This window comes from Cucurbita moschata, unplaced genomic scaffold (genome assembly GCF_002738365.1).
Source record: "Cucurbita moschata cultivar Rifu unplaced genomic scaffold, Cmos_1.0 Cmo_Scf00004, whole genome shotgun sequence".
Lineage (NCBI taxonomy): Eukaryota > Viridiplantae > Streptophyta > Magnoliopsida > Cucurbitales > Cucurbitaceae > Cucurbita > Cucurbita moschata.
In genome coordinates, this window is record NW_019268520.1 from 2,273,655 (window position 1) to 2,287,886 (window position 14,232).

The following is a 14,232-nucleotide window of genomic DNA, read 5'->3' on the forward strand; positions in this document are numbered from 1 at the left end:
TATGCCAATTATCGCTTTTATATCGACGATGCAGAGCAAGAATTTTTCATATTTTTCAATTTCTTTTCCAGTAATTTATTGGAAATACAATAATAAGCACAATTAGTTGACAAAACCTACTAAATTTGCTCCAAAAGAAACACAGCCAAATGCTCCCAAGGGACTGATGAAGGGCTCCTATATCTTTGCCCCATATATTGGGATGCACAGCCTTCCATCCTGTCATAATTTTCTTCTCATCAAAAACAAAACCCGACCTCAAGCTGCAAAACCCAACACATTGCTGCTCGAGACACGACGTCGAGAAGCCAAACGACTTGCAAAACGGCGCACGCTTAAAGGTCTAACGAGCGGTTGGCGTACTCCTGAACCAATGCCCCAAAAAGTGTTGCTCTTTGAAGCAATTGAGAAGGCCTATCAAATTCTTTTGCTTTACCTATTGAATATGAATAAAATGGAGTTAGTTTGTTATTCTAGCTGACCAACGAAATCGTGTCGAGTTAAGAGAACTTGCCTGCGTCGATCACTAAAACTCGGTCACAATCCATGACTGTGGGAATTCTATGAGCTATGCTTATGATCGTGCACGTTCTGAAGTCCTCTCGAATGATATTTTGAATCAAAGCGTCGGTTTTCGAGTCGACTGATGCAGTTGCTTCGTCCATGAATAGAAGCTTACTACGCTTTAGCATGATCCTTCCAAGGCAGAGAAGCTGCCTTTGTCCGACACTCCAGTTTTCTCCATTATCAACAACTGTTTGAGATTGGCAACAAATGATTATTTCATTGATTTCAGAAGGGAGAAGCCATCATTCATAAACTTAAGACAAAGAGAAGATGAGATTATGAGATAACCACCTGGAGAATCGAGTTTTTCGGGCTTCGAAGCCACGACATCTTTAAGTTGGCATCGATCCAAGCTCTGAAACAGTGATAACATTCGAGTAACGTGACGTTCTTAAAACAATCAATGGACAAAGCATATAAAGAATCGATTTTTACCTTCCATATCTCATCATCAGAATACAAGCCAATCGGGTCGATATTGCTTCTAACCGTCCCCTCGAAAAGAACTGGCTCCTGAGGAATGATCCCGAGTCGAGATCTTAGATCATGAAGTCCCAATGTAGCTATATCAATGCCATCAATAATAATTTTCCCTGCTGAAGGTTCAACCAGTCTGAACAACACTTGGACCAGAGTTGATTTTCCACTCCCGGTTCGACCAACGACACCGATCTTTTCTCCTCCGTTGATACTTAAAGTAAGACCCTTAAGGACCAGAGGCGTGTTCGGCCGATATCGAACCTGTCGCACAAGAAAAAAATGAAATGAAATGGCAGAAAGAAAGCTTGATCTTATGAAGAACATGTGGATATCTCAAAAGCTAACCTGCAAATTTTTAAGATCAACATTGCCACGGTATGGCCAATTTGAGGGAGGAAGAGAGTCTTTAATTTTCCATGCAGCTTCTGGTGGTATGACAGAAAATTGCTTCACCCTCTCAACAGAAACCATTTTGTTTTCAATGAAGCAGCTCATATAAATGGCCCAGAACATGACAGAGTTCAAAGACAATCCATACGACAAAGTCAATCCAACATTTTCTGCAATAAGTAATGTCAGTGTTAGTTAGCAACAACAATCCGACAACATTACCTATTTTTCTACGAAGAAGAACAATTCACAGTACCAGGTTTGATAATGGAGCTAGGTAGTAAGATCAAGAACATTGCTGAAATGCAGAACACTATACTTCCAAGCAATTCCAAACGGAATCCCAACCACTCATTTGATCCATTATTGTGGAAATCCATACGCAAATTATTGTTTACTCTTCTAATGTTTTCTTCACAAAACTGATCTTGTTTTCTAAACGAGCGAATGGTCATAACTCCTTGTATGCTTTCTGAGAAGTGATGAATTACGGGCGCTTTAGTTATTGAGTCGAGACGTGTCAATTCACGAGATGTTGCAAGGTAGTATCCCTGTAAAATGAAACTAAATTAGAGCACGAGGTCGAGAAACGAAACAAAATATGCGTCGGGATATCCTTACCCGGTACCAAACGTTGAGAAATAGAAGTGGAATCACAAGGAAAACTGTAGGCCAAGCATATTGACATGTGACAATGAAGATACTGAGCACTGTAATGTACATTGCAGTAGCAATGGTTATGAAGAAGGGGATGAACAAATCAATGTTGGTCTGATCATTTGAAGCCTAAATGGAAACATGAGATAATAAAGGTTAGGAGGGACGTAATAAGTAGAATTGGATCGAAAGACTGGTTCGTGGTGGGAAAACTTACTCGACTTAGTATTCTTCCGGATGGCGTGGTGTCGAAAAACGACATGGGGGCGTGCAAGATACTAGTAAGAATTTGTGAAAAGAAAATCTGGGATGTCTTGAGTCCTATGAGTACAAAAGACAGTGATCTTGTTAACACCAACACCACTGAAATGGCAGCGATTGCAGCGTATACCGAAAGGAACAACGAAGGGTCGAACGTCGCAGCGCGCTCGGCTGAAGTTTCGTATGCTAACCAATAATCACCAGCCATCAAAGAAGCTTGCCACACTAGTGAGAGTAACAAGGCCACTATAGCTCCCCACCAGCCATAAGCCTCAGTGCAATAAAGCTTATACACCTCCAAGCTAACACTCCCAGTTTCCCTCTCCTCATCTTTGATGAGTTTTGATGAACCCTTTTCGGCCTCTGGTTGATCCAAATGGCTGTTTTCACCATTGGTTTCCCTATGCAGCGACGGCGAATGAGGAGGTTTAGGAGACGAAACTTCGAGCGTAGGATTGCAGCTATCCACAATTTCCATGGAGGACTCATGAGCTGCTACTAATGCCCCAAACTCCATACCATTCTCTACTAGTTCATTGTATTTTCCAGATTGAACAATCGTCCCATCTTTCATTACCTATCATACAAATCATCAAAAAAGAATCAAAGAAATGTCATCTAATTGAGAAAACCAAAACTCAATGAATAAAGATGGTGTTCAAGTCTTCAAGAACGTACAAAGATTGAATCAACATTGTGCAAGAAATCAACTTGATGGGTAACAAGTATCACGGTCTTGCCTTTGAGAGCTCCTCTTACACATTCCTGAAGATTCAAAGTTACAGATCAGTTGAGAAATTGATATTGATGGGAGGAAAAAAGGCAACAACATTTGTACCTTGTAAATTTCAGAGCCAGTATGAGCATCAACAGCACTAAATACGTCGTCGAGAAGATAGATATCACAGTCCTGATAGACAGCTCGGGCGAGTTGTATCCTCTGCTTCTGCCCGCCGCTGAGGTTAATACCGCGCTCACCGATCTCGGTCTGATCTCCATACTCCATCATTTCCAAGTCTTTTTCTAAGCAACAAATCCTGATAACTTCCCTGTATTTCTCTCTGTCCATAGGCAAACCAAATAAGATATTGTCTTCAATGGTGCCATTTTGAATCCATGATCCTTGAGCAACATAAGCCGTTGTTCCACAAACATGAACCTGTTGTTAAGTTTGCAATGTAAGATATTGAAAAGTAATCATTTGTGTGTTTTGAGTGTGTTTAAATGTAAACTGGTGATCATTGGTCGGTCGGCGTTGGTTTAGGGATAAAGCTAGCGTGGACCATCGACATGTCGTTGGTTCCAATCGATTTCGAGATGAAATCTTGGACTGCTAGCTTATCAAACAGTTAAGTTCATAAAACTTTCTATGAGAAGAAACTATACCTTTCCTGACAGTTTATGCATCTCACCAAGAATTGCAGCCAAAATAGATGATTTTCCTGATCCCACAGTCCCAACCACAGCTGCAAGTTCTCCCTTTTGAATTTTCAAGTTTATATCATTCAAAACGACTTCACCATTCGCATCGTCGTCCCAGCTAAATCGGCCATTTTCGACCACGACAGCAACATTCCCATGACATCCCTCAGTTCTTTCAATTGAATCTTCAACCAACTCTTTACTCAACATGAACTGATCCAACCTCCCAAGGGAGACCATCGCTTGTGAAAGCGATATCATCGACTGAGGAAACGTTCGGATCGGCTCCTGCAACAACTTAAAGATAGTTGTCATTGTAAACACTGTCCCGGCATTGAGTTTGACACCTAACAGTAATGCAGCCCCAAAGGTGAGAGTTGATACAACTGTTGGCGCACTCCACATGACTATGATATTAGCAAACATTGAATACATGAATTTAGTTAGCCATCCAAATTCTGAATCACGAAAAGCTTGAATTCTATCATTGAAATGCTCCTCCCATGCTTGAAACTTGATCACCCTCATGTAATTCAGCATCTCATTCGTTGCTTTCATTCGTAAATCACGATTCATCATTACATTGAATTGGAACTTGTTGTTCCGACGCGAGCCCAGCACGACGAATATAAGAACACCGATAAGTGCAAGCAGTGTTACAAGTGTAGCAAGGCCTAGATAAGCACTGAGAAGTGTCATACCAACACCAACTTGTAATGGCATCAACCATACAGCGTGCAATTGTAGCATCATATCAGAGAGCTGTTGAGTATCAACAGCCATGTAATTCACAATCTGACCAACCCCATGATCCTGTCTTGAAGATGATGATAGCCTCAAGCCCTTCTTATACAAAGAAGTAATTAGAGTGCATCGAATGAGCATACCAATCTTTTGAGAGTTGAAATTAAAGTGATGAGTGGTAAGAACTTCAAAAAACTTGGCAGCTAGAAGAATCAGAACAAGATAGTATCCTTCATTAGGAGAGCTACTTTTTCCAGCAGTGAAATCTACAAAACGTTGAATAAGAACAGGCCCCACGTACATGACACAAGTACGCACAATAGCAAGGAAGGCTGTAAAGGCAATTTCCTTCCAAAAACAACGGAGCAACGTCGTTCGAACCGGGTGAGTCGACTTTTCATGAGGTTTAGGCCATTTTGATTCAAAGAGAGCTGACATTTCCTCAGCTCTATGCTGAGGTGAAAGAGTTGGAACTTGTTCTAGTTGGAGAGGGGTTTTGTAACCCATAGATAACAAGGGATTCATCCATAGCCAAAAGGCCCTCGATACAAAAGATGCTGAAGCAAATAAAGACACGTTCGATTTACTCGAAACCGACTCGATCGTGTCACTGTGTCCATCGAATTCTGCCTTTTCTGATACACCCACCATAACCCCTGTTGATCCTTTCATGGCAACAAATAGAAGAACAGCTGATAATGGAAATGAAGCTATGGAAACTATATCATCCAAAGTCAAATTGAGTTCATCAGTTGTTCTAGTAGAGACCAAACGCATAATTGCTGATGCCATATACAAGGAAATTATAATGAAGTTCATAACCCAGTAAATTCGAAGTGTAAGTGGATGCTTAGCAGCTACAAATCTTCTTTCATGGATTATTAAGATAGCAATCACTCCATGAGTCAATGCCTGAACCAACCAGAACGCCCCGTTCGCAATCCTCCATTTCGATTGATCATTTGAGAAAAATGTCAAGATACTTAGAACAAGGTAGCAGATGGATAACAAGCTAGACACAATTAGAGAGAGTTTAAACAAGATGTTGGTCGTTATAGGAGGTCTACTGCTACCTATGAGAGGTTTGCTTACATCAGAGTCCATCCGATCACCCGACCGGAGTCTAGAACATAACTTATGCAATGCAAAAGCTATGAGAAACAGCAAGAACAGGACATCAATGGAGGATAACAAAACCCTTTGAGGACAAGGTGAAAGAAAAATGAACCGTGACCATTGGAATATAGATCCAAGAGCTTGATCCTCAGAGGATGGAATCATGGAGCAAGAAGGTGAATTCAACCAAGAGGAAGCCATGGCTAAAATTTCTAAGCACAAAACACTATAGGATCATCTTCTAGTTGGGAACTGTCCAGTTATTCCTCTAATTCCCTGAGAAGTAAAAAGCAACAAAACCAAAATCAGTTCATAATGACAGCCCTTGCTCTGCTGGACCAAACAAAGACCTTCAAAGCAATGAAAAGAGCCAAATCAACTGTAAACATGTGGCAAAGAAAAGTTGTCATACAAATAAGAGGGGATGGATATGGGGCCATCGATCTTGACAGATCTGAGGCAAATTCAAGAACAAAATGATGGTCTGAGCTATTACACCGAGTTCATCTTCACATAAACAACAAATTTTATGGACAAAATCTTCTAGAAGAGGATAAAGATGGAGGTTTATTCCATCTTTATAATGGTTGATACTGTCTCCAAAAAGGAAATATACCAAATGTAAGCAGCAAATATTGGATTGAACTTATTCCTTCATGCTATGCTCTTAAAAGGGCAACCGTATACATCAAGAACATTATCTGAAATTGAAGAGCCATCTTAAACGTTGCATTTGGGCGATAAAAACACAGCAAAATACGATATAACCAAGGAAAGATTCACCGAACACCATATACAAAAAAAGACAGCAATTAACATGGAAAGACCGGTCTATTTGTTTTACACTCAAACAGGGTGGAGAGAGAGAAAAAGTGGCTTATTGACTTTAAAAAAAGGTGAAAAAAAGTAGAACCAGAGTCCATTAGAGGGAGGGGTTCCTTATAAACCGTGGGTTCCAAGCAAAACCCAAATGAATTTAATGTAAAACCTGTTGTGAAAACTCGTCTACAGCTCATTCTTGGAACTCGAAACATGAACACGAAAGAATGGGAGGAAAATGGTGCTATTCCTTGAAAACAGAGTGTCTAAGCAAAACCCATGTGATAAAAAAAGAAATGATTCGTTGAAACAGCGTTGCAGTGCAGATCATGAAGGGGGAAAACCCCATCAAGAATCCATAAAAAAGGAACAGCTCTGTAAAACCAGAGGTTACAAGAAAACCCAACAGGATTTTAGGGGAAAACCTGAAGATGAATGGAGAGCTATCTTCAAAAAACCAGAGGTTCAAAAGCAAAATCCCAAATGAAGAAGAAACGAATGAGCGGCTAAAACTTGCCCGTAGTCCGTAGCCGCTCTTTGGAGTTCATCAAAATGGGTATTTAAGGAAGAGAGAGAGAGAGAGAAATGGCAGGATCCTGAGAGATGTGCAGGGCATGACAGCGCCTCAGCAAGCTATGAATTTGACTGGACATGGACTGGCTTGATTCTTGTGAAACATCAAAGGCCAATAACCATCTACCTCCAACTAATCGCCATTGGCGACCCAAAAAATCCTCCTCCAGTTTACTAACAGCAATTTTATTTATTTATTAAATATAATTTAATACATAAAATACTAATTAATTTTAAATTTTATTAATTAAATGGTGGGAGAAGAAGTAGGTGAAAGAAATTCAACATTTTTTTTTAATTACAAATTAAAATATATATTTATAATATCAATATTCACCTAATCTTTTTCTCCTTTTTTTACTTTATATTTTAAAAGGTATTTTGTTTGTTTTTTAAAAGTTAAAAGGGTAAAATTGGAAGCGTAAGAAAAAAAAACATTTTTTTATTATGTTTTTAAAAAAAAAATCAAAAAACATATTTTTAACTACTAATATTTTACTAGTCAATTTTTTTTTATAATACCTATATTAAAAAAAATATATATATATATATATATAAATAATCGCAAATAATGGATAAATAATTTTGAATATATATTAAATGATAAAAGGAATAATTGAGAGAAACTTAATTAATAAATCAAAGTTTAAATCAACTTTAACCTATGTATTTTGTACTTCACATATTTTTTATTATTTATTTTTAAAAAAATTAAATCTCATAAATAATACTGAGATGAATATCATAGTAGAAAAAAACATAAAATTAAAATTTAAAAAAAAAAAAAGACATTAAATTGTGTTTTTATTACCTTAAAAGACGACAGTTTTAAGGTCATTCTCCAAGTTATTAATAATGTTCGTTGCCATGTATTTGTTTATGATTGAAAATTAGTACTTTTCTTAAATAATACTTTAAACCAATTAATATCAATTTTTACCCTTCACAGTAATATTTAATTTTTTTTTCCATATGTGTTAGTAATAGTAATTACTTAATTATGTCTACCAAAAGAAATAATAATAATAAGCTAACATAAATAAATTTAAAAAAAAAACAGGATTAAATTATAAATCTTTTATATTTTCTGATTGAACGGAGAGATCAATCTTCCAAAAAATATAAATTTTATTGATTAAACTATTTTCGTATTTACCAGAAGTCAGATATACCCTTGTTTGGAGGAGATTTAATCGTAAGAAAGAAAGAAAAAAAAGGGTAAAAAAGGGAATAAGAGAGGGAATTTACCTTGAAAGTTACAGAGAATCCATTAATGGAGGAATCTGGTGCAGAAGAGAGAGAGAGAGAGAGAGAGAAGAAGAAGAAGGGTTTTAAAAAGGGATGAGAGAAGGAAGAAGAAGGTGAACTAGAATTTTGTTGCTTGGAGAAGAATTTGGCGAATATTTGGACTTTTATAATATTTTATTTTATTTTCTTCTTTTTCTTCTTTTTTTTTCAATTATCTTATTTCGGTTGTTTGGTAGATAAGAATAGTTTTGGAGATGAATTTTTCCGATGTGGTTGATAAGATGAGTGGTTCGCAGCCGCCCGTTACGCCTGCCATTAATTAGTTTTCTTTTCTTTTCTTTTTAATTTTTATAGTACAATAAATAATATAAATTTGATTTTAAATTTTAATACCATATTTTAGATACCAATTTGAATTGAAACTCCAATTAATCCCTACGAAATCGACCCCTCTATTTTATTCAATGATTTAATGATTTTTTGTTCATATTATCGATATTATCAATTAATAATTGATGTGAGATGACCCATTCATTAAAGATTAATTGACTAAAATAAGAAAATGTCGACCAAACTTATTCTATTATATCTAATTCATTTCATAAATATATGTCTATAATTAAATCCACCTACCCTTATAAATAAACATTATTATATTGTTGTAGTCAAATTCTCACTGACGGTACATTATTTCAATAAAATTTAAGACAATTAATCGAAAATATTAATTTTAAATATATTTGTGTCACGATATCGATCAATAAAACAATCCAAAAAGATTACAAGAGGAGTTGACGGTAAGTCTAGTATTTTATTGTATTAATTTAATTACACAAAGGAGGAGTAGAGATTTTGGCATCAATTAATCGAGATATATTTAAATTAGTAGTTTAACGAAGCATTAATTAAAATAATATTATATTATATACAAAGTGTAATGAAGCAAGGTAAAAAGAAAATTAAAAAAAATAATAATAAATCACATGGCATTCCATGAGTATTCGGTGGGTTGGCACGTGAAGCTGAAAGGGGGAAATATGGGTCCCTCCAAATTTAAAAACCATGCAAATAAATAAATAAATAAATAATCTATTTGAATATAAATCAATACCAAACTTTATATTAGGGTCCCTAACATTAATATGAAGGAACTTTATGATATAATAAAAGCATATGATATGACATAATGTGACAATTTCTCTTTCAAACAAAGGTAGATGATAAAATAGCTTTTTATTTTGATGTGAGAGTTGTATTATTAAAATGTGGTGTTACCCTTGCAATTTGGCATTTTTAATGGGCTTGAATGAGTTATTGGGGGCCTTTCAAAACTGTCGCTTTGGAAGTGTTTATGATTTCGTCTCTTGAAAGCTTCCTTGAAGTGTTTTTTTAAACGGTGAAAAGTTACTTTTCAAAATGATGACATTACATATGATAGCGCGCTTAAGCCGCCTTTATAGTAAATTATGGGACGTTTTTAGTCTAGTTGAAGTAGACTTAATTTTGGCAAATGGTCACACGACCTGTTCGAGCTTCCAATGGGTTTGATTGACCTCAAATTTGACCAGCTTTCATATTTTATATAGTTTTGTATCAAAATCCATGTCGACACTTGTGAGGTTATGGATCGAGGCTCTATCCAACCCTTTTCGAGCCTATCACTAACACTCTTATCTACTGGAGCAGAGTTGTCCATCTTCGTCCTCATTTCTTCCTCTTATTTCAATCAAAATATTTTTTAAAAAATATTTGTTTGTGTACATCATTTTCATTTTTCAATATACTTTTCTTTAAAAAAGATAATAACACATAATACAAATATAACTTGAACTTAATTTTAATTTACAATGTAATTTTCCACACTTATAAAAGTCAAACGATAAGGGGTAGAGTCGAGGACGAGCAATATATTTTCCGTCTACGACTCCATTTAACAAATATGAAGAAATCTCGGAAATTCTTGATCCCATGAGTTAAATAAATATATGTATTATTGAGATTTGAATGATTGTGGTCCAATCACAAAACAGAACAAAATCACTAGAAAGTAGGGTTCATAGAACGTAAGGGATGACCTCAGCTGCCCAGCATTAGTTCATAACCAATTAAACAAGATTCCTTCTAGGTCTCTATCTCTCTCTCAATTTCTTTTCAAATTTCTTTTCTTATATTATTCAACTTATACATTCTTCCACATTTATTATAATTAAAACTTTTATTTTCAGACTTGTCGACCCTTAGGTTTTAAAATAAGGAGAGGTTTACGCACCATTATAAAGAATGGTTTGTTCCTCTTTCCAAGTGATGTAAGATCTCACATCCACCTTCTTCGTATCCCAACGTTTTTGCTGACACTCGTTCCTCTCTCCCATCAACGTAGATCTTTTAACATTGGATACAAAAATGTGCTCTTTTAAGACGACAATTATTGAGGTCAAATAATCAAATTTAAATTTTTGACTTTTAGACCCCTTTTAAAATGTCATCATTTTCAAATAAATTTACCTGCTACAATAATACCTCAATAGTATTTCTAACTACTCCGTCTCTATCACTAATTGAATTTCTACTCTCATAAGAGGATCACTATTTAAGGATAGAAAAGGAAGATAACTTTTACAAGACCGTACTTTTAGAAAGATGACAAGTCAATTTATACGAGGTATTTTTATAAAATTGGTAGCTCTATGGCCTACTTCATAATGGCAACATTAGATATGTCTACAACATATGGCAGGAACAGGGATAGTTTATGACCGATGGGTTCCACTCTCTCATTAGTTCATGACAGATATAGTTTTATGGTTCATCGACTTGTTTGTAATAATTATATATACAAACACAACTTGTTTTACGGTTCATCTGAGTGTAGTTTTAGACCTACAATAGAGTAATTTATAGTTGAGGGATAAAAATTTTATTAGTTAAATAGATTAATTTTAAACCGTCCATTATTTTCTACTTCCTAAATTTTATTTATTTTATTTTTTTAATAAATAAAAAACACTTGGTTGGTAGAAGCATTGGCCAATAATGTGACACGTCCTCATCAATTTGAACACGTGTAACATTTTACAACGTTGAATGATCAAGTTTTTATATCTTCACTTATTGTAATAACAATTCCATTTTCTATCTTTTAATTAAAAAATTGTGTTTGATAATTTTTCTTAAATATATAAATATTGGTTCTAATTTTTTATTTATTTAAAGGAAAAGGCTGCAATCTTTTGAAAAAATATATATTAAATGTCTGCCATCTAGAAAAAATATTATATTTTTCTTATTTATTATTTATTTAATTTTATGCATGGACAAACTATTCATAAAGTTTAGATGACTAACGTTATTAAGTAACTTAATCCTTTGTCTTTTTAAAGAGAAAACAACAGCAAAAAGACAAAACAAGGAATCTTTATCAACAAAAATCAAACAAAATAAATCTCATTTTATTGAAAATAGACCATTTTTGTCTGCATTAACATATTCCTCTAGATTTATGATATTATATTATTTAAAAAAATGTATTATTCATTTATTTTACTATCCCAAGATGTCTTTTAATCAGTGAATTATCTTATTTATGAATTTGCCACGAGCCGAATAATAAGCATGTAACTTATTTTTTATTTTACTAAAAAAATAATAAAAATATCTTTAAACAGCGTATTTGTTTTAAAAGTTTATTCCATCTTTTAAAAAATTTTATCAATATTTTTTAACTTAAAATGATTGGATAGGAGCAGTTAATAGTTTGTTTTAAAAAATTTAAACTTTTAATAATGTTTCTAAATTATTTTTAAATTTTAAAAAATTTCATTAATACCTTTGGATAATTTTTTTATAAAAAATATGTATTAAAATTTAAAAATAACACTATACCATTTACTTTTATATAAAAAAATTAAAAAATTTGATCATAAAAATACTAAAACTAGAAATAATAAATGTCGATAATATTACTAAAATATAAAACTAAAAATTATCACACGGTCTTCATACCTCTACTTGTCATTTTCGTTTCACAATCTTGTCTTTACCTAAAAAAACATTAAAAAAAGAAAGTGGATGTTAATAGTTTCTAGCATTGTTCGCCCACTAAGAGCCCTTCGTCTCCAATGAATTAAGATAAGATAAGATAAGAACGCAAGAGTGTAATTAATTTCAAATTTTGTCAAGCTTAATTACATCATTAAATCAAATCTTAAACCACACCCATAAATTTTATTTAATTTAATTATGTCAATTCATGTGATGTGGTTAAAAAAAAACAAAAAAAAAAACTCTCTTTGTTTTTTTTTTTTTTATTTAATTTATTAAAACCTTTTTTTGTTTTTATTATTCATTACCTGTTACTCTTATTTAATAGCTTGAATTAAATGTGACAGAATATGAATTTAATTCAATCATAGGTTTAATGAGAATATATATATATAATATAAAAGGATTGAACTTCATTTTCGTAGCAATTGTGTTTTGGGAGAAGCTTGTAGAGAATCAAAGAGCCCTTTTCAGCTCATATTTGGAGTTATAAACGGTAGTTTTTTGTCACGCTCCATGTTCAGAATTCGGACATGATTGTGTTACCTACTCCTTTCTTTTTAAGCGTAAATTCTATTCCCACAGACTAACACAAGTCATTCTAGCATGTTTTTTTTTTTTTTTTAAGAATGAAGACTATCCACACAGAACCCGAGTCATTTTAGCATGTTATCCTTACTCATATGCATTCCAAGAAAATTTATAAGAGGTCATCGACCAACACGAATCATTTTAGCATGTTGTCCTTACTCGTGCATTTTAGAAAAATTTCTAAGAGATCACCCAACATAAAATTGTTTCAAGTAAAACATGCTTAATTATTTATTTTTTATGATTAAACTACCAAAAAGGAATGTGCACCTTATTGGTATAGGTCGTATCTTTAAAATCACTCTCATTTGGATATAGTTCATTTTTACTTAGTATCACAATTTTCATCATATCTGTGATCCTGAAATATTGAAAAGCCTTTTTTTAAGTATAAAAAGTTTAGCATTTCCTTTTCGGGTAAAAAAAAATTAGAATAAAAAAAAGTTTTTACTAAAAGTATTATGGTAACTTTATATTTTTTCCCTTTTATAAATTATACAGATATTTGTTGTACCACATCTTGTAAAAGAATATTACTCGTTAGTCCAACCAATATTCCACGTCATCATTTAAGTAGCAATATTAATATCATGCAATTTTAATATCTTTTTGAAATGTAAATTTAATTAATTAATTTTAAAAGAAAATTGTACACCAAAATAATGGGAGTATGAGCTAAAAAAAAAAAAGTTGATACTATTTGAAAAAAAAAAAAAATTCAACAAAAATAAAAAGTAAACTTTTATTTGCACCACATTTTGAAAAAGTACGTTTGGATATGGTGCTTCAAGACACTTAATAATTTTGTTCGCCACTTTCTCGATCATTAAGTATAGGTTCGAGTTTTTTTTGACCAATTTCTAAAATATTGGATAGGTTTCTACTTTTTTTCTCACTTTTAGCTCGGTGTTGGTCGACACTTCCACGTGTTCAAAAGGCATACATAATTTTCAAGATTGAATTACGTTTTTTAAATTCAATTTAAATAAAGTACTTTTAGAAGGTCATTATACAGGGTTCGAGGAGTGAGCTTGGCGCATTAAGCTCATGTCTTAGTTGATTGAAGACCGTTAGAAGATAAATCCTAAGTTGACTAATTTAGTAGAAACTCATAAGTCCTATATTGACTAATTCAAAATAAGGCGCATAATTAAATTTGAAATATTAATAAAGTCTATAAAAAGAAAGTTTTGGATTTAAATGTTTTCTCATTATTTAAAAAGTTGTATTTTTTGGTATTTGTGCCAACAAAGCTACCATCAATTATTTTTCTCCCTTTAAAATTTTGGAAAATTTTATTATTACTTTTTGGCTTTTTTTTAA

General features: G+C 33.4%; 1 protein-coding gene across 4 annotated transcripts; it reads right to left on the reverse strand.

Annotated features, from left to right (window-relative positions):
• LOC111442226 (ABC transporter C family member 14-like) lies at window positions 1–8,382 on the reverse strand. Of its 4 annotated transcripts, none has more exons than XM_023079533.1 (12): window positions 8,278–8,382; window positions 3,742–5,913; window positions 3,194–3,514; window positions 3,034–3,120; window positions 2,312–2,932; window positions 2,059–2,223; window positions 1,694–1,988; window positions 1,393–1,607; window positions 1,003–1,308; window positions 859–922; window positions 515–754; window positions 336–436 (listed from the first exon to the last, which is right to left on the reverse strand). In XM_023079533.1, the coding sequence occupies exons 2-12, from the start codon at window positions 5,836–5,838 to the stop codon at window positions 336–338; spliced, it is 4,512 nt and encodes a 1,503-aa protein (XP_022935301.1). In that variant the 5' UTR covers window positions 5,839–5,913; window positions 8,278–8,382. The 4 variants fall into 4 exon arrangements, with proteins under 4 accessions (XP_022935300.1, XP_022935301.1, XP_022935302.1 ...); XM_023079534.1 differs by lacking the exon at window positions 8,278–8,382 and adding an exon at window positions 6,882–7,203; XM_023079535.1 differs by lacking the exon at window positions 8,278–8,382 and adding an exon at window positions 6,050–6,229.
• Between the last annotated feature and the right edge of the window lie 5,850 nt (window positions 8,383–14,232).

What these genes read in the sequence shown, in the direction of transcription:
- LOC111442226 (XM_023079532.1), bottom strand. Translation starts at nt 5,838, where the DNA reads ATGGCTTCCTCTTGGTTGAATTCACCTTCTTGCTCCATGATTCCATCC. An exon ending in CGAAAAACTCGATTCTCCAG is followed by an intron (nt 755 to 858) that starts GTGGTTATCTCA and finishes AATCTCAAACAG; the next exon opens with TTGTTGATAATGGAGAAAAC. An exon ending in AGTTTTAGTGATCGACGCAG is followed by an intron (nt 437 to 514) that starts GCAAGTTCTCTT and finishes CATATTCAATAG; the next exon opens with GTAAAGCAAAAGAATTTGAT.